This window comes from Alosa pseudoharengus, unplaced genomic scaffold, assembly GCF_046254945.1.
Source record: "Alosa pseudoharengus isolate Yale_2024_CS ecotype anadromous, Long Island Sound unplaced genomic scaffold, YU_APseudo_1.1 YU_APseudo_1.1_scf_3, whole genome shotgun sequence".
Classification (NCBI taxonomy): Eukaryota; Metazoa; Chordata; class Actinopteri; order Clupeiformes; family Clupeidae; genus Alosa; species Alosa pseudoharengus.
Window position 1 is genome coordinate 40,337,591 of NW_027468718.1, and position 27,818 is coordinate 40,365,408.

Below are 27,818 nucleotides of genomic sequence, written 5' to 3' on the forward strand. Positions count from 1 at the left end.
AGTTTTTTCCAACTACTCCGAGTGTTTTTTGTTGTTTTTTTTTTTTTAAATAATGAAATGAGTGTTTATTTGGGGGAAACAGGCAGCGCCACTAATCGTTGGATGACAAATGCGCACACACTATGCTATTGCATATGGTTCTGTAGCCTACACTCTCAGCTTGTTTTACCTAAAAAGGCATGCCAACAGTTCTAATGTGTTAGGCTCTTAAAATTACAGCTGCACAGTATGTCTGTTTCCTTTAGTTTTTTAGAGCGCAAACTCGTACCCCGCCACAACCCCCCTGTCCAATGAATGACGAATCTGACCTTGGGCATACTTTGGTCATATTTGGCTTGCCTCTGATGCAAAGCCTCTTGTGCTGCAGTGAAGTATACTTAAAAGAATGCTCTACGTAAATCCCCTGAGTCGCTTGTACTGTAGGCTAGTTACACAGATTCAGCATAAAGAGAAGACATACATGCCAGTTGTGTTTATTTTGGCTGACATAAAGTCAGAACAATCTCAACCTTACTGAACTCCCTATTCCCTAAAGTTGTAAGAAACCTTATACTGACTGCAAAGCAGCAACGCTTAATGTAAGCACCAGAATTGTTGGATGATAGGGGAGGCAACAGCATTTATCCAAACATCCTTCAACTTTAAAGTTGATTAGGCCCACTCAAGATGAATGTTTCTAGGCCTAATAGTAATCCATTAGGCCTAGTACACAATTACATTTCACATCTCATCAAGATATTGTTGATTACAAAGGGGGTACATCCGAGTAGGACTAGGCTCTTATTTTCTAATGAAAACCATCAACACAATTTAAATTAATCCTAAATAGGTCAACAATTGACTGTTGGGCAATTCCATGCAAAGGTCATCCTTACCATGGAAAAAAAAAGTTGTGCACACACAAATATAACTATTGTTAAAATGTTCATTTAGGTCTATATTTTATTGTTTGTAACTGCTCTGATTGAATTTCATGGAGAATTACACTATTTTTACATCATAAATATGGTGTGCAACCATACAGAAACAACAGTTTTCACATGGCAATATTATACATATTTAAAAAGGGGATAAATGGACTCAAGGTTCCAACAAATTGTTATCATTTGACAAATTTAAGATTGACAAGGGAATGGTAGAGCAATGTGTATGCTCAGTTTGCCTTAATAGCACAGCTCCTTACATTTGTAAGGCTTTTGTTTTTAAGTCAGCAAGTTCCATGGCCATGTCACATCCATAACGTTTTATAGGAAAAGTTTATGCTACACAAACAGTGTTGATGCAACAATGTCCAAAGTGTCTGTGCAAAGCTGATTTATATCAATGTAAAGTATGATTAACAAATTGTGCCCCTTTCTTACTTTTAAAACCTTTAATGGTGCGTTATGGATGTGACATTATGGATGTTACATAATGTGAATTTACAAGACTGGAGACTTTATTTTACCTCAAAGCTGATAAACGTTTGTTCTAGTGGCATAATAATGCCTCTGTCTGTTCTGGTGGAAACACATTTCACCTTAGTGTTTACAATTTACGTTTCAGAGATTATTAGGCTGATCAAAACCACAGGAAGGCCTCAGCATTAGCAAAACAAAACATAATATTAAAATACGTGCGTGTGCATGTAGGCCTACTGAATGTGTCCAAATCACAAATGAGTGTGTATGGGCTAGGTTGATGCGGGCTCTTGAGACTAATATACCATAAGCATTTTATCATCTTGAGTGCAATGGTTCAGGTAGGGCTAGTTATTTAGCCTAGCGCAGTGGAGGAGTGACCAACAAATGTCATGTTCCCTGGTGTTTCAGTAACCCGGAATCATTGACCAAAATTGATGACAGTAAAAGAAAAAAACATATTTCTTTTTTATATTTTCAATGACTTGTCCTGATTCTTCCTGTGGATCTTAATGGGCACTGAGGAAGCAATAATTTCATTGCTAGTTTTTCATAATTACTATTTCAATTGTTTCATATCAAAATTCACTACTTAAGTATGTGTTTTATGTAGTTTGTGGATGACTGGTTCAGTCACGTCACATCCATAACATGAAATTGTCACATCGATAACGGCAGTTTTTCCAACATAATGCATTACGAAAATGACACAGTTTCAAAAACAGTCTTTTTATGTTCATTTAAGTCTCCTTCATGCTACATATATCACGGTTTCGGCAGTTTCCTTCAAAATTCTCAGAGTTTGTAGAAAACCTGTAATCTCTCATAAAAGTGTGTCTATTTCATGTCACATCCATAACGCTGATAAAATGCCTTGTATTCTTAGGATGTAAATGATTATAAAATTTGAGGATTTGTCAGTATTCAGAGGACAGAGGTTACATTAAAAGTTATGCAAATTAATTCACTGATACTATTTTTGCCCTTGCTCTAAGGCATTTTGTTTACCAATACGAGTCCAACTGTCACATCCATAACGCTGGAACTGCCCTGTTGCTTTGCATTGTTTACCATCCAGACATACTCCATTCATTTGGCAATATGTGATCATATGTAGAGCAGGTTTTAATTGGTTCTCTTGTTTGAATTTCCACTGCTTCTGGTCTGCCAGTCAAAAACAACAATCAAAAGTGATCACATGTATCACTTTTGATTTCATGCCTTCAGAACCCTACAGCCAGAACTCCAAAATGCATTTCCTAAGTTCTTGCTTGTGATTTTGCTTGCTTTTGATTATCTTCTCATCAGTATGTCATTATGTTTTTAATTCATGAAACAGGCAGAACACATCTCCACCCAGATAAACAGGCAAACCCAACATATCAGGGCTCTATTTTTAGTATTGCACATGCTGACCTGGAATGACAAACTACTATTTTGATCAAATACGTGGCCTCATTTGACGTCGAGTTGGTCTACATATTTGCCCACGTTTAGTTATAATTGCATTGGTGTGTTCTTTTATGTGTGGTCAATGTTTTTGAATAAAAGAGAGGAATTATTATTCTACCCTAGGAAATGCCAGTGTAATGACAATGCCAAATATCTTTTAGCAGGTCATTACTTTGGTTACACAACATGTGGTACCAGTGTCATTAATGCCTCCTTTGGGCAGGTCTACTGGCAAGTCTCCTTAGAAATCTGTTCACTTAGCCTCAGCAAGTCTGAGAATGAGGAATTTCTCAAAAAAGTAAATTAACCCTTGCCCTTGAATAAATACATTTCCCACCAAAGTATTTCACCCATGACAGGGCTTGGCTTCATAATAGGCCAGCTTGGCAACAATTTACTCATTAACTCCTTTTACCTACAAACTTGGTGCACATTGCATACAGCAATATAGCTTTGTGACAAAAAGATCTCACACATTTAAGAGCCAGTCAATATCTGATATCCTTTTATTTACAATTTATCTTGGCATGTTGGTGAAAGGGTGAATAAAACAATCCGGTACACAAGGGGACAGACACAGACATTTCCAACTTACCAGCCTCTCTCTCTCTCCCTCTATTCTGCGACTTATAGCCTTACGCAGGTATACTTCCATTCAGCAGCATAGCAGCCAAACCTGAGCAGCAAAGTTGTCTTTTTATGATATCTGTTTGCCAGCTTCCTCCTCTGAGATGGACTGTTCCTTATGAGGTCATGCTCTACTACAGGGACTGCTTGTACAGACAAACTGACAGAGCGACGGAGATAGAGCTTGTTTCTTTTTTTTTTGCCCGGTCGCGTCAAGAAGTGTGTGTTCAACACTAGAATGTCGGCATTACACATGTTCACCATATACATTCTTATCCTGATACAGGCATGCACTTTAGATATAACTCAGAAATGAAAGTATCAATGGAAAAACAAGTTTGGTTTGTATTGCAATAAGCACTTCCATCTCAAATCAACAGGAAAACTGAGTGTAATGGCCACACCCATAACCAAGTGCTTTTAAATCCAGAAATACAAGTTGTGATAGGAAGATGATCTGGTACTTTCAATCCAGACCGTTGGCCTAAATCAAACTGTTGTAGAGTGACCTATTATAAAAAACCTATCATAACAAACTGCTACCAAATCAACCCAAAATAAATCTTTTATTTTTGAATTTATTTCCATCTCAGATTCATGGTGAATTTAAAAATGCGTCAGGGACTTCGCCTGACTGTTCTGATAAGGCCAGATTGGTTTTGACAATGCTTGCTTGGGGGAACCAAATGATAAAAAAATAAAATTACTTATTCTGATTTCATTTATCTCTGCACACTTCACAAAAACAAAAAAACAGATCTTGAAGAATCCAGGGATTTATTTAATTGCTTTTTTCCTTTTTTTCTTTGTTTTTTGAGTAGACAAAAGGATTGTAGGCTGCACAAATTCCAATGTGGAGAGACTGTAGTGGTGGTGGTTGTTGTTGTTGTTGTTGTTGTTATTGTTTGATTTTGTGAAGACACTGTTTTCGTTCACGTCAAAAGCCTTGTGTAGTTCATGAAAACGCCGCTGACCAGTCCCCCAACCCCTACTCCCCCAGGCTCCTGCCTCGGTTCTTATTCCTCCAGGTCCAGTGTGTTCAGCTCGTCCTCCAACTCGTCCAGGTCCTCTCCCGTGAAGAGGTTCTCGTCCACGGGGACGTCCTCTGCCTCGTCCTCCAGCGTCTGGTCCTCGCTGAGCTCACCGTTGACCTCCGCTCCGCCTGAAGCCTCACTGAGCTTGTTGTCTGTGGATGGTGGTGGTGGTGGGGGGTGGGGAACAGGGAAAACAAGCTCCACATTAGCAATCAAACAAACATTGGGGAAGAGGGACAAGCTGCGGACCGACGGAAGCGGAACAGGAGCAAGCAGAAACCAAATCACAACTAGGGATCGACCGATATGGTTTTTTCAGGGCCGATACCGATATCAATTATTACCAAAACAGGAGGCCGATAACCGATATGTAAAACCGATATCAAAAAGGGGGGTAGATAGTAAAGGCGATATGCTGCAAAAATTTCATTCAAAAGCATTTAATAATGCAAACTTTTCTTTCTTCTTTTGATACACAATTGTCCATCAACTTGCATCACTTTTCAAGTCTTTTCTGACAGTCCGTTTCAAAAAGGAGCAATTAGACTTTTTGACGTTCGCTATCGCATAATTTAGGACTTGTCTGTACTATGTCCGCCGAGGTGTCCCGTTATTCACAATTAACGGACGAGGCGGAGGCAGAGAACTCCCGACGCGCAACACCCGAGTTTGTAGGCTAAACAGCATACACTAACGTGCATCAATCGGGAATTCGCTAAATGAAGTGGGTGCTTTACTTATTGATCCGGATCAGAGACAATAGCTTACAAAGTGGTGTTTTTGTAACTTCAGTCTAGATGATTGTGATTTATTGCAACTTCAGCAATGTAGGCTACCTCCCTTACCTTCAAAAAGTAGCTCCGTACAGCTGAAGCCCAGTCTACAGTCTGCCTCAGTGAGAATCCTAAACTTTCTCTGTGTTCAGTCTTCGATCCTGATTGGCTGCATTCGTGCTAACTATCAAAAATCAAACGGTGTAGTGGGCGGGACAATGCTCTTGACCACAGAGTAGCAAATGCAGTGAGTGAGAGACGCTTTACAGACAAAGTAGCGCGTTTTGTTCTTTATCCATTTCAATATCGGCTTATCGGTGGAAAAAATGACCGATGCCGATTATTATAAAAATTCTACATATCGGCCCTAATAATCGGCCAGGCCGATAATTGGTCGACCCCTAATCACAACAGCAACGACACAAAACACAGTAGCTACTTCAGGTTTCCTCAAAACTGACCGAGAGGATGGGTCACTGACCCTCACGTGGCACTTGTAACAGTTCTCTGCCCCCCTCTACTCGACTTTATATCTAATGTCAATGACCCTTTCAATGGTTTTCATTATGACTAAATCATGCTACACAATGAAAAGCATCAATTCAATCGTTCAGTTCTGTTGCTGGCAGTGAAAACAGGAATGTAACGCCAAATGTAACGCCACACAGTGCCACACAATGTTAAAATGGCACGCACCGTCTGTCTCACTGGCTGGCTGGGTCTTTGCCTTGAAGCGGTCCGCTGCTGCAATTGTGATGCCAGCATGGTCAACTTCTTGGGGAACAAACCGGGCAATGTCAATGTCCTGGAACGACTCGGGCTCTTGCACCTGAAGTAATGACAAAAAAATCAAACACCCGTGAGCATTTAAAAAAGATATAGAGAAAGATATAGCAACTATGGTTTTGGGAAACGCAGCCCAGAATAATGAGCCTGAACAAGAGGTACAAAACAATGCTACTTATACACTATGGCCTTACAAGTAAGATCAGAAGTAGGCATTGCTCAAACACAGGTGACTAACCTCCTGAATGACGTCTTCTTCATCGCCATCATCATCACCGTTTTTGGTATCGTACTTGGTATCATCAGCCTCATCATCGTCGTCGTCGACCAGCTCAGGGCGGAACTCGAAGACTTCACGTCCACTGACCTGCAATGGGGTCAGACATCACCACTCATCTTAGTTTCCATCACTCTGTCCTAAATCGCTCCTTCAGCATTATATCAGTATTGCATAACGTGCTGCTGACTTCCTGGCTAAGGTCCAAGCAAGTGACAGTAAAACATACTCCAGCAAATAAACCTATTTATTAAATGTAATGCATCACTTGTAGGGCTGTAACGATATACGATTCGAAACCGAAATCGCGACATTCATATCAACGATACTGTGTCGCGGTGTGAAAAGGCAGAATCGCGACACACCTTTCTAGTGTTTCACGCAGTGCTTTCTTACGCGGCCGCAAAAGCAACCCACATCTCCCGCTTTACTTATCGGTAGCCTACGTTGTCCAAAAACAAACAAATAAATAAATAATAATTTCATACCTCTCCTTGCTTTCATTGTAGACTATGTGTGCAACTTTACCAAACAGTATAGAAGTAAACCCCCTCTCCTTGCCCCTCTCTCTCTCTCACTCTCCCTCCCTCCCTCTCCTGCTCAATGAACACGCGCGACTTAAATAAAACATTCACAATCGTGAAAGCAAGGACGCATAGAAGACGACTAGCTAAATTACTATTAAATCCGCTTAACATCATTAGCATGCTGCACATATTTGTTTAAAACTCTTGCATTGAAGTTGACTGATCATCTCAATACCAACGTTTCCCAAAAGGACCTGTCCCAAGGAGAACAAGTATTACCTTGAAACTGAAACACACATGGGGAAACTGAACAGTCCAATCAGTAGACTATGATAGGCTAAGCTAGCCAACTATGCTACTTTGTTTACAATATTTCCAGGCTTCAACCAGACAGCTGAATTAAAGAGGTAGAGTTGTAATAAAAAATAGCAGGCCTAGGCTATAGGCTAATCTGCATAAAGTGTGCCGTCATAAATATCAGTCATTCAGAAAAATATTTTTATATCAGGATATAAAATAATAGATATATTATATTGTAATCCTCTGGTGTTCTAAGGGAGGCTAAAATTTTATTTAATAAAATGTCTAGCCCCCCCCCCCCCCCAAAAAAAAAAAGAAAAAGAAAAATCGAGATTCGTATCGAACCGTGGGTCAAAAATCGTGATACAAACCGAATCGTGAGGTTGGTGTATCGTTACAGCCCTAATCACTTGGAAACAGGCTCTCTATAATACATAACTACATAAAACTACTTGACTGCTCACTGCATTGATGATAAATCATAATGCTGATCTCCAGAGTACTTATCGAAGACCACAACTCCAAAAGTCTTGGGGCTCTGCCGCCACCCACTGGTACACAAGGGTAAACACTAGAGATGAATTCTTAACACTTTGGATGGATTCCATCTTGATGGATGAACAGCAATTCGGGAGGAAGACACCAGTGGTGAACTAAATTGTTCTTCCATGCTCATTTTTTCAACATAATTGAGTGACAGACATGCACTACCATGGGAATGATATTCTTTGATCTGACAAGCAATTAAAGGGAACATAGGAGTTGGGAAATTAATCATCAGTAGTACAGACATACACCCAACACTGTACAAACTTGAGAAACTTGGAACTATTTGCCCACCTAAAACACATATCCCTATCCCTGGAACTGGCGTATAATTAAAATAAACAATCATTTCATTACAATAACAAGAGTGTAAGCAGGGGACAACCATTGTGTAGCTAGAAAAGGAAAACAAGCGCCTGCAGACATAAGGGGCCAAACAACGTAAGGCACTAGACCATCGAGAGGAAATACCTTTTCAGCAAATTCATTGGAAGCTGGCGCTTGTTTTTAACTACTGCAATCCATGGAGAAATGTCCCAGGACAAACGGTGATTTGCTTTTTTGCAAAGTTTGTCTCAAAGGAGTCTTCACTGCATCAGCTGAGCTGCACAGGGATGCTGACACAGCAGCCTTGTTTAGACGGGTGTGTGTGTGTGTGTGTGTGTGTGTGTGTGTGTGTGGCAAGCACTAAGTTCACAGGTCCACTGTGCTCACTCACCCCCAGTGACCTGCCGGCTTTAAAGTCAGCCTTCTTCTTCTCCATGTCCTGCTCAGCTCTGTAGATCTTCTCTTGCCGTTTCCTCTTCTTCCAGGCCAAGAATGTTTCCAGGGTGATACGGGTGACATTTGGTCCCAGGGCAGCTCGCTGGAGGAAAGAGAGAAAAAGAGAGAGACAAGGGAACAAATGTATGACAATGACAATGTATACTCGAGAGACCATGCCGCCAATATATATATATATATATATATATATATATATATATATATATATATATATATATATATATATATATATATATATATATATTAGGGCCGGGACTTTAACGCGTTAATTAAGATTAATTAATTACACAAAAATGAGCGCGTTAAAAATAAATTACGCATTTTAATCGTAGCATATTTATTTTTGCACCGGACCGATTGTACTGGAGCACCAACTAACGCGCATGAGTTCGGTTCAGACAGACAACAACAAACCACAGTGGCACAGTGAACATGAACAAAAAAAACTGACCACGTTGGTTGGCCACGTGGATGGGAAGCGTTGATAAGAGCATGGTAGTGTGCAAGCTATGCAACAAGGAATTCGCATATCACCGCAGCACATCGAGCCTTAAGTATCACCTCAGTGCAAAACATATAGCAGCTAGCGTGGACGCTAGTGTGGTAGCTAGCGTGGACGTTAGCCTGATTCCTGATGCCTAAGCAACAGAGAGATTTTATTTTTCATCAGGATATTGGAAGAATAGAAGGGATTGAGGTCAATCACTGGCACTTTTTTATTTATTTTAAATGGTACATTTTATGTTGAACTATGTTGTATTACCATGTTGTATTATGTTGTTGGTGCAACTGGCACTTTAGGTTGAACTCTTTATTGTTTTGGCCAAGGTTATTGAGAGAGTTGCACTGAAATTAATTTGAGTTTTTTAAACCAGCTGTTGGTAAATTAACAAAGTCTGTTATGGCTTGTGAAGCAACAGAGAGATGTTTTCTAATAGTCAGGGTTTCCAATGTTCTGAATGTACTTGAAAGTATTGTGTTTTACTTAAAAAAAAACCTAAGTATTATAGTTTACAGAAGGTCTACCTATCTATAGGCTACCTGAATTTCTGAAATGTACTATATTTCTAAATATGGTATTGCTACACTTAATGGCAAAAATTGCACTGGTCTGGTGGACTTGAACAAAAATAAACAATGTTGCTTAAGCTTATGTATTCAGTCATTATCAATGGTATACTAAAAATCCATGTGAAAAAAAATACTTCTCACTGTTCTCAGGTCAAATATTTATATGCCAATAAAATGCGATTAATTTCGATTAATTAATTACAAAGCCTCTAATTAATTAGATTAATTTTTTTAATCGAGTCCCAGCCCTAATATATATATAAAAAAAAACTTCTTCCCGAAGCACTGTTGAATTTATTTCCTCAGCATATTTATCATAGATTATTATGGTCATTATTTGAACAGTGAAAATAATAATAAAAGAGTTTTTGAACTTTAATGTCACTAATGCGGATTATTCAATGATTCATTTGAATTTAAATATTTAAAATACTTTCACAGCAAAAATGATATATGCGATTAATTTAGATTAATTAATCACAGAGTATGTAATTAATTAGATTAATTTTTAATCGATTGACAGCCCTAATATATATATATATATATATATATATATATATATATATATATATATATATATATATATATATATATATATATATATATATATATATATATATATATATATATATATATATATATATATATACACACACATATACATACATACATACATACATACACACACACACAGTATATACACATACATACATATTGTGTGTGTGTGTTCCGCAGACGGCCAAAAAAAAAAAAGCATACATCGGCTGACCCTGATTTATAAATATTGGCATCGGCCATAGAAAAACCCCATATCGGTTGACCTCCACATACAATACAAAAAAAACAAAAAACATTTGCATTCATAAACCATTTTTCATAAAGAAAAGCTCACCTCAGTTTCAATCAGTTCCTCTAGTGAAATCTTTTCCTCCTTCTCCTCCTCTTTCTTCTTGTCTTTCTTGAGCACAAACCCAACAGGGAGGGCATGGCGGTACATACAGGAGTCTCCTCCGCCAGGACAGACCCAGAACCAACCGTACTTATTGTTCTCTATGGCATCCAGGAAATATCGGCACACCTACAGATAACAAAACAAACAGACAAAAAAAAACATAACCACCAAAAGTTTAAATTGCTTACATTATCAACAGCAATTGATCGAGGATAGCAATTAATGATTCTTAAATGAGGTGAAGTGATGGAGCAAATTCAACTAATGCTACCCATTATGGGTGTAGAGCAGAGATAGAAATTAGCACCCGCCACCCATGGTTCGAATTACGGGGGGTATTGGGGGGGGGTCCGACCCCCCTAGATGAGACTTGGACCCTCCCAAAAGGGAAGAAAATAATAGTTTGGGGGGTACTGAAAAAATGTAATAAAATTTAATGTTATCCAATATTGCATCTAATTAAATGCAGAATTACCATCACATACCAAGAATTCAGGATATAATCTAATGAAATACGATTTCCAAACCCTCACCCCCATTGGGCTGTACCATTTCTCTGGTACGTTCAGACTGTGTCCTTTGCTATGATATAATACTGACTTAACAAATGCACAGTGTAGGCTGCAAAAGCCTGATATACGAATAGGTTAACAAGCGGTGGCCAACTGGCCATACATTTGTCTTATATTTCACTGCCTTTGTAACATAGTGATAGCCAATCTTAGGAAAACATTGAGTAGCAAGATTATGGTTTAACCGGAGGTCTCCCTCCCACTCAGAGGCCACGACCATCGCTGCTGCTTAGCTTAAAAATCAGGCCTACAATCACACGCCGTAGGAGGAGTTCCATAGATATACTGACACGGGGAGATGTTTAATGAGGCGATTTATCATTTTGTGCAATTTCATTCTTAATGTTTTAACAAGAGGGAATCTGCACTAATATTCAGGGAATTTTGCATGTAGATTAGTGGTTCTCAACCATTTTTAAGTTGCAGTTTGTTTGAAACAATACGTGAACATATAATAATCAATTGGACCTGAAACGTCTTTCCTCGTTGCCATTATTAGAGATCAGCCTTTCTTAAAAGCGTATTGCTGCACAAATATTTTGTGATATAAAACCAGGCGCACAATGCACTAGGCTACATTATATGAAATGCCTAGGCTAGACAACATGAAGATATTTGTTTTCCAACCGTGAACAAGTAATTTTTTTATTTGCTTGATGTTTGGTAGGCTTAGGCTATCCAAGAAAAACAAATCAAATGAACCAAAGGCAGGCCTTGTATTAGGCTAGGTGAACTTGGCTATTAAACAGGAGACTTTCTGTGGCCCATCTGTAAACAATTCTGGGTCTTAAATTTAAGTAGTATGTTTACCATTTCCGTGCTATTGGTCTGCATGCATTTCCATGTTTGCATTGCACTGCTATATAGGGGTGGGCGATATATATCGTCTGCGATAATATTGTGATTGTTGTTTTAACGATGTGCAAATTGACATTATCGAGTATTTAAATTACTTATGGGGAAATAACACTCAAAATCACGCATTGAAGACTCATACATTCACAGGAGGTGTATGCAGGAGAAGCCCCTGGCTGCAGCAGAGCAAGTGTCACGTGATCACTAGTGGGTCACAACGTACTTGGGATTTTATGCGGCTACTTCTGTTCAAGTAGCATTGGTGAGACAGTCACATTTTTTCCTACACGGTATTATATGGAGAGAAAACATAGACCTCTCCAGAATAAGTCCCGCCTCCTAACTTCCGTATCCATCCAACCTTCGGTCGTCAAATGTCTATGGGAAATAACATGGCGTTTTGAAAGATCGTACCTGTCAAACTATGTAGGTGACAAAGTAGAAAAAAACTGTTGGGCAGATTGGCCTACACACTTCTGCCATCTAGTTTCCACTGGATTTTTTTATTTTCGGTGCCGTTTAAGTAGTATAGTCTATAGTATACTACTTAAACGGCACCGACAATCAAAAAATCCAGTGGAAACTAGATGGCAGAAGTGTATAGGCCAATCTGCCCACCAGCTTTTTCTACTTCGCTACCTACAGATGTTTTACCAGTATGATATTTCGAAACGCCATGTTATTTCCCATAGACAATCGACGCCCGGAAGTTGGATGGATACGGAAGTTACGGAGGCGGGACTTATTCTGGAGAGGTCTATTAGCCTTTGAGTATTTTAATAGTCAGTTGTAAACAAAGAACTATTGTCATGTAGCCTCTCTCTTTTGTAAATGGACTGAAGTTCGCTCTAAATATCTACGTTTACCGATTATGCTAACCGTTAGAATCTCTATGGGATCTCATATACATTAGCCATAAGCTAACGCATTCGTTTCTATTCTGTAACTTGGAATGCTAGCCTAGGCTACATGATTGCTCTTAAAGAAAACATCGAAGGAAATAACTGAGATGTATTCTGTTGGTCTGCTTAGTTTTACAGTGAATCCTATGTAAAGGTTTGAAAGGAACTTCAGCTTCAGACTTTCTCTTGGGAAACTGTTAGGCCTATTCATCTTCTCTAATGTAGCTGGCTAGACCATGTCATTGCCACACACACAAGTGGGGGCAGAATTGGAAATAAGTCATAGAGTGACAATGCATTGGTTGATTTGGTTAAAAAGTCACAGGTTAGGTTATTGGTTATTATTGTAATGATGCTATTCATAAATAATGAGCTGTAAAGTAACTCAGACTTTAACAAAAACATTTTTTTAAAGGATATTGACTAATTATCGTTATCGTCAAAATCACAAAAAATATCGAGATATTATTTTTTGTCCATACCGCCCACCCCTACTGCTATACCAAAAATATTTTTGGTAACACTTTACTTGACGGGTGAGTTCATAACACATTCATAGCAGCTGTCATAAACTGCACATAAAGCATTCATGACTGTTTCATGAGACATGACTCAACAGTCATACCAAACCTTTCATGAATGTGGAAGACAGAACGACAACAAGTTGTCAAAATAAAAGTCCAACAATCGCAAAGCAGTATTGCCGTTTTTTTAAATATTTCATGAATATCACTTTACTATACAAGTTGTGAAGCATTCGTAATCACCGAGTTTAACACTGGGAGGTAAACAAGCCTACATTCAGCTGACTCGTATTTGTGTAACCTGGACTGGTTGGACATTCCCAGTAGCAAAAGATGAGGAATCATCTGCAAAGGTTACATCATAAAACAAATATATTTTTATGAAACAAAAATGATTTGCTTGACCATGTTCTGTCTTTTTGCCACTGGACTAGTCCATTGACTCAAATGTGACGTGATCAGGTAAGAGGTTTGGATTGTTGGACTTTTTATTTTGACAAGTTGTTGTCGTTCTGTCTTCCACATTCATGAAAGGTTTGGTATGAATGTTGAGTCATGTCTCAAGAAACAGTCATGAATGCTTAATGTGCAGTTTTTGACAGCTGCTATGAATGTGTTATGAACTCACCCGTCAAGTAAAGTGTTTCCATATTTTTTGACTGTAGCTGCAATTTTTCGCACGGGGCGCACCTTGAGGGGCGTGTTTACCCAAATTCAACCCTTCCCATAACGTGTAAGGTATATTGTGCTTGCTAGTATGATAGCTAGTTTCTTTTAACTTGTCGGCCAGCCGGCCACGGTCATATGACCTATATTTCGAAGGGAAATTGACTGTGAACCACAAGTGTGAAATCATGTGTGTAAGCCTATATAAAATGGAGTGACGTCACTAGTCGAAATAGCTGTACCCCCCGAAGCTCATGGTATAATTTGAACACTGCCGCCACCTGCCAAATTCATGTGAATTTGTGTACTGGCGGGTGAATTTGGTCAATTTACCAGCCAGATAGAGAACAGATAGAGCCTAAGGGTGTCACGATTTCGATTTTATTTCGAAATCGATCGAAATGACATCTCAATCTCGAACTTCAAAGTAGAATCGACGATGCAGCCACACCCCCAATCTCACGTCCAGCATGTATGCCAAGACGCACAAACACACATGCACCTGCTGAACTGCAGCGTCACTCCTCTAATTTTAGGCTACAGCCAGTTAAAATATAGGCCTACTGTCAGCTACTTTGAAATCACCGGTGTGGAAGTATTTGTTCATTCACGTCAATTAAAATTAACTTAGCCTACTCAACTTAGCAAGTGAAAAGATGATCTAATTACAGTCCAAAGTTACTTTAAGGCTTAAAATGCACATTGATAAGTACATATTCCATGAACACTAACCTTGGGTCTCCTTGGAGTGTGCTGAAACAATCAAATTAACATTCTGTGTTGTTTCATTTCATATGTTCACGTCTGTTTTAGCCTAATGTTAGTTCTGTTTACATTACAACCTCGCGGTTGGAACCGTTTCAAAGCGGTTTCAAAATAAAAGCCCCCCGAAACAGAAAAGGAAAAGGCCAAAAAGAGTAAATAACATATAAAGAATGCATTAACAGTAATATTTTAAAAAGATCGAAAATCGAATCGTGACTTTAAAATCGAAAATTACATCGAATCGAGGATTTAGAGAATCGTGACACCCCTAATAGAGCCAGATAGTAAATAGATAGATAGAGCTAGCATACCACAAATATACAGTCAGATCCAGTCGAATTTTCATAGGCACTGACAATAAGATAAGGTAACAATAAGAAAGTGTCTTGTAAGGATCATGTATTCAGGGTTCCCACTCTAAGTGAAGTTTCCTACAATATCTACCACCTTCTCCCTGCAGCATATGGCACCGGCGCAGCGCTTTAGTGCCACTAGAAACTGCCGCTATGCCTTCATGTGCCAATGCTAGGCTTATTTCATGATGTCTTGCAAACATAACTAGACTGCATTTCCGGCGGGAACTGCGAAAGTGTGCTTGCCCTGGTCCGGTCACCAACGTGAGCAGACAGTGACATACGCTATGCTGAACCTGGCTTGATCCAAGCATTCTAACAGTGCCTTTCAGTGTTGGAGCAGTGGCAATACCTCAAAAGCTCTATTCAACTATTGCCTTGCGGGGTGAATGCGGTTCGTTGGCTTTTACCTGTGGCCTGCCTTCGAATTTAGCTTCTATGACTAAAATCAAATCAATAAAATAAAACAACAGCAGTGATTGGCTGCAAAAATAAATAATGTCACGCGTCTTGCACCTCTCAAACTGGGCTATCAGGTAACGTAGAGAAAAATTGAAATTATGAAATATGACTAAGGCATTAAAATGCTGCTTGTTTGTCAGGATACTTTTTCACTGATTTATTTTAGAAATATGAGCTATGAGTGTGAACGTTATATATTCCATCCCCTAATTCTGTTTTACTGGTTTATTTGACAAATAATCTATATGGATTTGCTCTATAAAGACCTTATGTCTGTTTGGGATTGTTTTGAGAGCCTATTGATGTATCTCAGAATAAAGGAATGTCCACAACATTAGTGATGGGGTTTTTTTTGTGTGTGAATGTATTTTACTTAACTCATTGAATGTAGCTGGATACTCATGAACGCATGTCTCTAATAGCCACAATAGGAGTAATTTTAGCAACACCGTATTTTGTGTGGCCCATAACGACCCAGTGGATCATGAAAATGTGCCAAAATTCACATTCCTTGCTTGTTGTTGGTACATTAATCCCATTCAGATTGCCACTTATCTGAGATGTAAGTTCAGTATAGGTTTAAGGTCTGGGGCAGGGATTTGACATTCTGTGACTTCTTCATTGAGGGCTTGCTTAGCAGCACTGTACGCTTTCTCATTCCCCCTCAGACCAACATGGCCTGGGACCCAGCAAAAAACTACACTCAAGTTCTGGTTCTTTAGACATTCTAGTTGATCAAGCTCAGCTTTGGTTGTACTTTTTGCGTGACATTAAAGCCTACTGGAAAGATTTTTAATTGCAATTTAATTGAATGCAATTTACTTTTACGATTAAATAAAATTAATTTATCCCTCTCACCCATAGTTTTCTATTTATTTACAAATGTACATAGGCCTACTGTAATTACATTTATACATAGTTATTCTACTGATCTTTATACTATTCATCCTGCACATAGACTTATTCTTACTATTTTATTTGATTTTTGACTTGATTCACGATGAAACGTTACATTTAATGTACATGTAAACAATGAGTAGGCTAGTTTTGGTTGTTGTTGGTGGTGTTACTGCATCCCTTAGTTATGCCTACAATGCAAAATTGTTCCCTCGTGATTGTTAGACACATTTCAAAACATCGCGACGTGAAATGCCACCACAAAACCTTGTTTGTGAATCGGTCTTATTAGGAGTCCTCGCTTAAGCTGTGACAGACTCAGGCGCTACTTTTAGGGCTAAAATGCTTCCTGAATTACTCTTAGTAAAAAAAAATAGGACCATGGCATTACGCTAAGCAACATAAATCTCATAACGTTACAGCAACATCTCCTCCCTATGACCTAGCTAGCTAGCTTCTAGTCACACAAGAAATGAATGATGTTAAAATCTCCGCTTAGCATTCTAATAACAGAAGGGGCACATTTATGTACCACTACAACATGATTATGTCTAACGTTAACTGTATAAAACACTTACTTTCATAAAGGAAGCACACCATCCAGCACATGTATACACATGGAAACCGATATTTTAGGTAGCCTACTTGGCCACGAACTCAAAACGTGTCTCTCTGAAGCTCTGTTCTAGAATCTTTGCTCTGAAGTCTGTCCCTGTTGCTAAGCAACATCAAATAAACGAAATGACAGTCTTCCAGGTGTACGTGTGATTACGAATGGATGTGTGTGGTTTGCAATTAGAATAAACAAGAAATAACATTTCCAATAATTTCCCATGATAAATTACATAATATTTGCACCTTCCTTCCTTGTGAAGCTCACACTAATTCCACCGCATTTAGTGAAATGTAATACAACGTTGCCACCTAGCGTTCAGTAGGCTATTTAAGATTAACGTGGCATTTCCTGCTTATTCTTTTGTCAACACCATGCTTTTAGGAAAACAATCTTTTTATCATAGTTCCCTCTTCAATGAGCGATTACCAGTTCGTTTTTGTAACAGAGATAGCTGTTTATTGTCCCTAGGTTTACAGAAACACCTATTCATATTAATACGTAGCCTATGGAGTGCTGCCGACCACTGTTCATTACGGCCCAGAATGCCTTGCATGTCTTTACAACAAAACAACCCAGTAAAACCTAATTTCCCGTAAACATATGAATTTGCATACTTGTAACATTTTTAATAATACTCTCCCATCATGATATTTAACTATAATGAAAAATTTAATTTGAATACCGTCAATGTAAAAACAACTCTATTATGTAAGCTATATATAGCTACTGTTCTCCTTGCTATTTCAGTTCGTAAGTCCATACTATCCCATGGCAGAGCAAGGATTTCATGATTGGGCAAGGATGCCCCGAGACATTGTGGCTGCCCAGTAGGGGTGGGCGATATGGACAAAAAATAATATCTCGATATTTTTTGTGATTTTGACGATAACGATAATTAGTCGATATCCTTTAAAAAATGTTTTTGTTAAAGGAATTATCCGGAGTAAAATGCACTTTAGATCGATTTCCGGATGATTGGGGGTACATACGTTGAGTTGACATCAAAATTATGTCATTCGGATGTGTTTTGAGAAAGTTCGATTGTACCGTTTTCAGTCACAACTCATAGCCTGGAAGTGACAGTTCCAAACAACAAAACACTTACGTGGTAGTGAGTAGAGGGTCCCTAAAGCCAAACCGTAGTATCCCGAGGTCTTTATGTGGTCGAATAGAGAGTCCAGAATGAATTTCATCAAGCCAGTAAGTACCTTTCCGGAAATGTTGCCATCTTTGCCGGCACCTTGAGGGGAAAGTCCGTAGGAGTCTTATTGCTGAGTGTGTTGTCACCGTTTAAAAAAAAAAAAAAAAAACATAGTCCAGTATTTCTTTCGAAATTGAAATTAAGTTGTATGGACTGCACTATGTTTTTTTTTTTTTTAAACGGCGACGAAATTGTGAATTTCCAGAGCGTGTTACACAGCAATAAGACTCCTACGGACTTTCCCCTCAAGGTGGCGGCAAAGATGGCAACATTTCCGGAAAGGTACTGGCTTGATGAAATTCATTCTGGACTCTCTATTCGACCACATAAAGACCTCGGGATACTTCGGTTTGGCTTTAGGGACCCTCTACTCACTACCACGTAAGTGTTATGTTGTTTGGAACTGTAGAAGAGGTAAAAAATAGCGTTTTGTAGCGGCGCAATTGAAATGCCCCGCTCACTTCCAGGCTACGAGTTGTGACTGAAAACGGTACAATCGAACTTTCTCAAAACACATCCGAATGACATAATTTTGATGTCAACTCAACGTATGTACCCCCAATCATCCGGAAATCGATCTAAAGTGCATTTTACTCCGGATAATTCCTTTAAAGTCTGAGTTACTTTACAGCTCATTATTTATGAATAGCATCATTACAATAACAACCAATAACCTAACCTGTGACTTTTTAACCAAATCAACCAATGCATTGTCACTCCGACACATTTCCAATTCTGCCCCCACTTGTGTGTGTGTGTGGCAATGACATGGTCTAGCCAGCTACATTAGAGAAGATGAATACATGGATTTCTATGGAACGTCACGAAAACATGCGTGCGCAACCAAGAGGCAGAAAGCACCACAGAACAGCATAGAGCAATGCAAAAGAGCAAAAGAATAAAATGAGTTTTTGTGCTGAAAACTGCACCAATTCAAAATCACGATGGCTAGAGAATGTTAAATATGTTAAATATCCCTAACGGAATGCATGTCTTCGCCAAAAATGACAAAATACGATGTTATATTAATAATCCAAATGAACGTCAAACTTTGAAATATAGTCTGAAATGAGATGTTATTATCATTGAGACAACAGGGGTATACAAAAAAATCCGATTGTAGCTTACAGCAGCCGACTATTTAGGTTAAGTTTATAACGTTGTGAATGGCCACCAAGCGTCTTCTGCCTCACGGCTGCGCGCGCATCTAGTTTTGTTGGTAAACGGGAAACCCGTGTATAGGCCTAACAGTTTCCCAAGAGAAAGTCTGAAGCTGAAGTTCCTTTCAAACCTTTACATAGGATTCAATGTAAAACTAACAGCAGACCAACAGAGTAGCCTACATCTCAGTTATTTCCTTCTATGTTTTGTTTTAGAGCAATCACGTAGGCTAGCATTCCAAGTTACAGAATAGAAACTAATGTGTTAGCTTATGGCTAATGTAAATGAGAAATCCCATAGAGATGCTAACGGTTAGCATAATCGGTAAACGTAGATATTTAGAGCGAATTTCAGTCCATTTACAAAAGAGTTACATGAGAATAGTAACTGACAACTGACTATTAAAATACTCAAAGGCTAATGTTTTCTCTACATATAATACCGTGTAGGAAAAAACATGACTGTCTCACCAATGCTACTTGAACAGAAGTAGCCGCATAAAATCCCAAGTAGGCTACTCTTGCTGCACAAAATAAACATTAGGCTGCGTGGGACAACGTTGTGACCCACTAGTGATCACGTGACACTTGCTCTGCTGCACTTCTCCCGCATAGCCTACCTCCTGGGAATGTATGAGTCTTCAGTGCGTGAATTTCGAGTGTTTTTTTCCCCATAAGTAATTTAAATACTCGATAATGTCAATTTGCACATCGTTAAAACAACAATCACGATATTATCGCAGACGATACATATCGCCCACCCCTACTGCCCAGAGGCATTGAGCATACTTGGAAGGCATTGAGATAGAAGGTGAATGGTGCAAAGGTGAATGGTGAGAGTTACCAAATACCTGTGGGCGGTTTGCAAAATGATGTAAACTTTTGGAATATTTCTTTTTTTTTTTTAGCTTATGCACCCTCACATTGGAGTCCCCAGTTCATATACAAAATTTGGTATCGATATGTGACAGTGTTCCTGAGATATGGACGACTTCCTGTTTCGGAGCTTCGCCGCCGATTTCGTTTGGCTGTGACGGGCAAACGCTTTCGAAAATCAAAAATCCTTCTGATAACTTTTGTGAGGCTTGGTCCAAGGATAATGTACGTCAAGTTTCGTGGCGTTCAGACCAAATTTGTGACCTGTGAAAATTTTGTTTCGCTTTCTGTTCAATCCAATATGGCGGACGAACGACACGCCCACCTGACGTCATCTTCGCGACCAACCTACACCGGTACTGACCGGACGTTTTAAAGTTGGAACGGTGTCTCTGTCTCAAAGGGCCTAGGCGCTAGAGCTGACAAAAAATTAGGGAGACGGGAAAAATAATAAAACTTAAGAACAATAAGTGTGCTGCTTTGCAAGCACACTTAATAATAAAACTTAAGAAGAACAATAAGTGTGCTTGCAAGCACACTTAATAACCTAGCGAGATCTGGATCTGCGTTAGATCAAAAATTGGACACATGTAATGACAAGTTACAGATTTTATAGCTACAGACTACTAACAGACTATGACTAAGACTGGGAATCTTGCAGGGTCACTATTTATAAGACTGCAACTAGATTCCTTTCAAATATTTCCCCATCATGCACCAGATATCAACAGGAACTCAAAAAGGCTTGTATAAACAACCCATATAGCCTACTTATATCAAAGTCATATTTCCTTGCTTCTGCAGCATTGTTTAATGTGTGACATCCCCAACCTGCAGTGTTATGCATATAACAACATCAAATGTCACAATCATGTTACATCTCCATACGCATGAGCAAGTGAAGGTGAAGTGTTTACGTAGAAGTATTTTCGGGCAGGTCACTGGACTAATAATTTATAAGAAACGTAATCACAAATCATCCTGTTGTTGGCTGTACCCACTTTTCCCCTTCCTGTTGGTGCTGGTGTTGCTCACTTATAGGTATTTATATTGTCCACTACTAAAGGACTCGAGATAATATCAAACCTTTGACATTGTCGTAACATCAGGACTAGAAAAAGACTGACTCGGACTGATTTAAAACAGCTCGGATTACCACTGTACACTAAACGATCTGGATGACGTGAGTACACCGCAACTCCAGTAAAACTCCCATGATTTCCTTCTGACTTGGAAATTTAATAGCCTGACATAGTCATACTCAAATTCTAGTCAGAATATGAGTCTGATACTGCTCCATTGGGATGTGATTATGAGGCGTGTTTCAACCGATACAGGGGGTGAATCCTCTAGGAAGAACACCTGGGGGGTATTCCATCAACCTCGCTAAAGGCCAAACCTGGCTTATTTCGATAAGTCTCGCTAATTTTTGTGAGAATTCCGTTCCATTAATGAGGTTAACGTGAATCCCAGCTTGGTAACCATGGGAATTTATGCCACAGAACTAACCTGCTCCGTAGCAGGTTAACTTTCAGGCTAAATTAAGCTGTGTTGCAAAAAAAAAACAATCAGTCGGAAAACGAGTCCAAAAAGATGGTTCCGTCAACCTGTGCTCTCGTCACCTGTAGCATACTACTTCAAAAATAGAAGCCTATAGAAATGTTTTTTCCGACAGTGCACCAAGCATGGATTTACACATTCACTAGCTCCAAAGAATGTATGAAGATTATACGATTAAAAATGTTTTAACTTCACATGTGTGTGGTTCTAGGAATCGTGCTACTCTGCGTCATTTACGTTCGGTGGTGGTGTAACGTGCAGCGAGACGGCATAGGATAGGATTTACATTCTTGCGTGTTCGCAGGTTCGCTTCCCATACGAAGTATTAAGGCTACATTGTTTATCACCTTGATAATGGCATTTTTAGTTATAATCTTTGATGAAAGACATATGTCTACTGCTGATAAAGGGTCATGCACATTTGGTAGGCTGTTCAGTGACAGCTTTGCCAGTGGGCTATATTATATCTGATGCAAGCCAAAGGATAATTATTCTGTAGCATAGGCAGCTAATAATTAAAACTGCTTCATGTGTCGACGATTGTTCATGAATGTCATGACTGTGTGCTACACAGATTAAATACTAGGCATAAATTGAATTGAAAGCCATTGCCTTTCAGATACTTTTATTTCAAACACTTTGGGACTTATGGGAGACAAAAGGCTATTATGTTGATACTAATTTATTTTATGACCACCTACACCTAGACAATAATTTGGAGTGAAGTCTTAATATAAGAACGTAGGCTATAGATAGTTTTGAATATATGGCAAAGTTGTTTTTGAGTTTATACTATTTATTCATTCACTCGTTTTGTTCAAGCATAGACTGTGGGCTGTGTGTTCAAGAGTGAAGCCAATCAAACTCGCAATTGATTTCAAACCATTAGCATTGTTGTTTTAAATGTATGCTTTCATTATTCTCCAATTTCTGTAGGCAATCTATTTTTTTCTCTCGATGTTAAATTTGATGACTTTCGATGAAAATCCTGTAGATGGCGCTTGCCAAATCGAACAGAAATCGAAGCGATGGCGAAATCTAAATGTCTATCTTCTAGCATCAGCGTTTTTGTTAGGGAGAACCGGGATGAATAAACACTTTGTAATTAAACGTCATTTACAACGACATCGTACCATACTGAAGGCAAATATTTTGTCACTAGCACCCTACATCTGTCCTCTGACAAACACAGTTGCATTTTCAGCTCTGAACAAAACCGTTCAGGAGTTTTTCTGGTCCGAACCGCTCTGGTTCGGGCATAGTTGCTTCACAACGGAACAAGTCCAGACCGAACTTCCCGACCTCAAATTTTGTGGGTGGGGCTAAGTTTGGCTGGCATCCAGGCTAGAAATGTAATCCCTGACTATAAAATCGCTTGAAAATTGTATGGAGTAAGGCCAACATAACTAGACTGGAGACCTAGGGTTATAACCAAGTGTGTGTGTGCCTACATGTTTGTATGTACGTAAGCATGCATTTGTGCAACTGAAAGGCTTACAATCTTGGTATTGGGCTTGATCTTCTCCGCCTCGCCGTGCTTCTTATTGATAACCTCCTCCAATTTCTTCTCATCCCAGTGTTCCATGGTATCTACACAACAAGAAAATTGTGTAGCTTTTGAAAATCTGCATTTCACATAGTCATTACAGCATATTTGCAATAAATCATTTTCTGAACAGGGAAAAGCATCTGTGCCTACAATAAAAAAAAAAAAATCCATTATCCATATGGCTTCTTTGCGATTCATGCTGCTGAACTGACCATTTTACTTTCATGCTCCATGATGAATAATGTCGGATTCTCTCACCTTTTTCAAGGTCTTCATCTCGTTCATCAACGTACAAGCTGCGCTTTTCACATTTTCTCTCTATGGTCAAGTCATGGGAAAACTTGCACTTGTCCCCTTTAGTGCACTGTCCTTGCTTGAAGAAAGCACAGAGCACTGATTTGGGGTCCACGCCTGCATAGAAGCACACAATCACTCAGTCATCAGGCAGGCACAGGGGTTGATGCAATAGTCTTAACAGTCTTCATGTCATATTCTAGCCTAGAAATCTAGACGCGCCCCTAGCGGCAGCAAATTACATTTGCTGCCAGGGCTAGTCTAGCAACTCTCCGTTGGCTTGTGAGCTCCAGATCCCCAGACTTCGCCGGGCCAATGAAATCGTGTATAAAGTCGGTAGGTGGGCTTAACATAATAATTGATGGCAGAGTTGCAACGGTTTGGCTTGAATTCCCTGCTACTTGAAAACAAATAAGATGGATGTTGCTGTTGGCGAACAGTGTGACACGAGTTAAGCTTTTATTAAGTTGGCAAACGTTTGAACTAGCCAACTAGCTCCGCTGGTGGGAAACGCATGGGACTCATAGCGCTGCCGCTGTCCTATTGCGTGCAGAGGGAATTTGAAAGACAACTGATTATCCCACCCCTCGGACTGAGCACTGCGAACGGTGAGTGTCCAGACCCTACATGTAAATGTGGGTCTGGCTTGCCAGGCTAGTCATATTCGGAATATGACTACAACCAGTGGTAACGGATTTGCAACATTCTAGCCAGGCATGTGTACGCCTTATATACTGTGGTAAAGCAGTGCATGGGAGTTGAAAGATGCCTCTCAAAGCTGACCAGTGACAGACTAAACAATTATGAATGTTAATTGTATTATTTTATGTACAACATGTTTGTCTACAAATTCAGTCCTTTTGTTACCTTTGCTGACTTTCTGCTGAACGACTACAGGTTTAAAGAGTTCATTCAGCTCAGATATGGTCTTCTTGTCATCTTTCTTTTTGCCCGCCTCTCCAGCAGCAACCTAACACAGGAAACATCAAAAGGCAATGAAGCTTTAATGAGAGGTGGGAACCGATATTATAACGTTACATAGCTAGAATGGCAGGGGAAAACATCAGCTTACCTGCCGAGGATTCTGTTGTCCATACTTCACTTGATGTGTGACAGTTTTGATAAACTTCTGTTGTTTTGCACCCTTTTTGTTCTTCAAGCCAAAGGTCTTGTCCTGTGTATTAAATCACAAGATACGGTGTACATAAACATTATCAAATCATTTAATTTGACAATCGAGGTATTGATATATGGCTAGCTAAAAAATAGCAGGGTGACCGCAAGCAAATGCATTCTTACTTTTAACACGCAAGCCTTCAACTTACACTTTCTGCAACAAGCATTAGCTTGTGTTACATTTCATAACAGCTTTAGCAACAATAACAGTTACTGAATTAAAATAATTAGTTATTGGTGCAGAGAGACGTTAATCTGCCTCATGATATATGGAGGATTGTTATGGAAAATAGATTGTCAGATGCTATGTTAACTAACCGAGGCCAGATTGTGTTCAGATAAATATTGCTTAAGTTATCCACATACAAATAGAACTATGTTTGGCGGTATGGCTAGTTAGCTAACGCCAGTAATGGAGTATAGTTGGGTAAGCTAAAGCTATCTGACAACGTTGAAGGTTCTCAATCCAAATGATGGCTGGAATAAATACTAGCTGGCTAGCTGGGAAGTTGTCTGTAGGTATCTGTAAATCATTTAGGTATTATATAAAGCATTTATTCGTCATTTTAAAGAGCGACGTACAGGCTGGCACTGGCTAATAACTAACCTCTGGTCAATTCTTATCAGTTTAGCTACTGCCAGATCATCGAAAGCAACGCAAAACCAGAGCCCGTTAGCTAGCTAGCTGGCCGGCTAATTGTGATATCTGTGACAACAGGCGTTAGCTAACAAAACCAAATTGTGATAAAGGGAACGTAGCTTGGTCCGTCGTTTATTTTTGTCCATGATTATGTATCGTTAACATGCACGACCTCAACGTTAAATGGAAAGAATTATGTGTATATCCAAACCCATTATGCACTACTGGTCAAGTCTCGCTATTAGATCTGTCATTTTAACCACATGGGTACGCTCGTAATATATCTATGGCTAGCCGGCAGGCTAATAGTAATTGCTAGAAATATAGCCAGGAGCTAGTTACAGCGCCTACATGAAGTATGGTAGGCCGAAAAATCAGCATGGTTGAACAGTGATTCCCATTATTGAATTTCCTATTCAAAATTCCACTCACTTCAATGATCTTTTCCTTTTTCTTCTCTTGAGTTTTCTTACCACCTGTAGGTTGAGCGGGTTTCTTCGGAGGCATATCGGTTAAAATATGCAGGTTTATCCTCTAATACCCCACCTCTATTTTTCGTGATGAAATGACTGTGCTAGCTAGCAAGTAGCAGGCTTCAAGCGTTGGGTGAGAGCTTTTTTTCCCCAGCAGCCGCTGTGCATGCTGGGTAACAGAAGAGGAGAGTTGGCGTGTCATCATCACCATCAGCACTGAGTCTCTTGTATCCGCACTTTATTGATTCAGGCCTACAGATATAGGCAGACATCTTTCAGGTCAAACAACTTTTATTGTGGTGTATGTTTTTCTCACTGGAGAAAATTATTATTATCACATATCCTACATTATGGCTGCAGAAAGTTTAGGCCTAAGTTTTGTATGAGAATGATAATTACAATTACTGATTCAATGCTGGCTGCACTTTAGTCATAGCCTAGGCCTACATGACTAAAATGAGGCTTGAGCAGATTTACTGTGTGATAAACACATGCATATAGCAAGGGGCCCCCTGGGCATCATCATTAGCAAGTGATTTTTATCAACATCAGCCAAACGTGTCAGGGTGATGGATGGTATCTAATCACAAATGGACACCCTGTAGGTAGCCATCATTAACACAAGGCGTTTTTCACAAGTGGGTGCTTTCACAGTTCCCTTGGAATATCAACTCTGGCCATCCAGAGCAAATGAGGGAGAGAGAGTTGATGACTCCTCTCTTAGTCTGCCGCCTGTTGTGGATATGTAGGCTTACAAACCCTCTTGTTACAGTGCATGAAAATGCACTGTACTGTTCTTCCTAGTAGTACAGCGGCTAAGGCCAGATTTTTACCTGAATCGTTCAGTTTTTGCGGAAAGCACGAAACTTGGTACAATAGTACTACCCCCTAGTGATCAAAAATTTAAATGGACCCCAACACATAGCGCCCCCTAGTGGCCCCTATCTTGACTTCAAATATGGCCACCAAAATAAATATGCCCTTTTTTCTACATTTATAATGCTATGCTGCTTTTAACACATAATATGACATGTCTATTGTTGTGTTAGACTTATACTGAAGTAAACGATAGGACACAGGATTGCTTTAGATGGTTGGAGCTTTAATGAAACGTGTCGTCAAGACCAGGGGCGCAGGAGGCACGGGGGACGTGGGGGATGTGTCCCATGCTGAAGAGACAGCCGTAGTCCCCCTCACTTTTGATAAGGAAAAAAAGCCTACGCTAAATAAATAATAACCTATAGGGTTTGCGCTAACCACTAACTATGTAAAACTCCCCATTAACAGCATCACATCACTAACCACAGCCATCTACAGTAGGCTACTGTAAGACTGCACAATCTCATATTTACTCTGTTGGATATCTGAAACCAGTTTGTCTACTAACAACCATCATTAGAGATGCTTTTCGTTTGGAGCGGCATACTGGTAGGCCATCAAAAGCATAACATTTTCGGTTTGGTTTGGGATCTAATTTACTTTTGGACTGTTTGATTATATTGCTAAATGTTGGGACTGATGGGCATGCACTGAACTCTGGGAGATATTTGATGGTTCACTGTTATGTTTCATGCAGTTGAAAAAGTGTCGGGATTTTCACCGCTGTTTATTGCGAGACAAGGTAGCCATTCATTGAATAGGGGTTGTGCTGTAATAGAAACCTTTTTGTAGCCAACTAGCCTAAATTGAGTTATTGTTTAATTATGCATGATTTAGTAGGCTACTTTTTATTAAATTCGTAGGCTGGAA

General features: G+C 39.3%; 1 protein-coding gene across 1 annotated transcript; it reads right to left on the reverse strand.

Annotated features, from left to right (window-relative positions):
- Positions 1 to 3,340: 3,340 nt before the first annotated feature.
- Positions 3,341 to 26,213, reverse strand: zc3h15 (zinc finger CCCH-type containing 15). Its single transcript, XM_076264252.1, has 10 exons — positions 26,029 to 26,213; positions 24,853 to 24,954; positions 24,648 to 24,750; positions 23,745 to 23,897; positions 23,436 to 23,527; positions 10,469 to 10,654; positions 8,441 to 8,587; positions 6,311 to 6,439; positions 5,983 to 6,115; positions 3,341 to 4,665 (listed from the first exon to the last, which is right to left on the reverse strand). Exons 1-10 carry the CDS (start codon positions 26,101 to 26,103, stop codon positions 4,496 to 4,498), a joined length of 1,290 nt encoding a protein of 429 aa, XP_076120367.1. The 5' UTR covers positions 26,104 to 26,213; the 3' UTR covers positions 3,341 to 4,495.
- Positions 26,214 to 27,818: the final 1,605 nt, after the last annotated feature.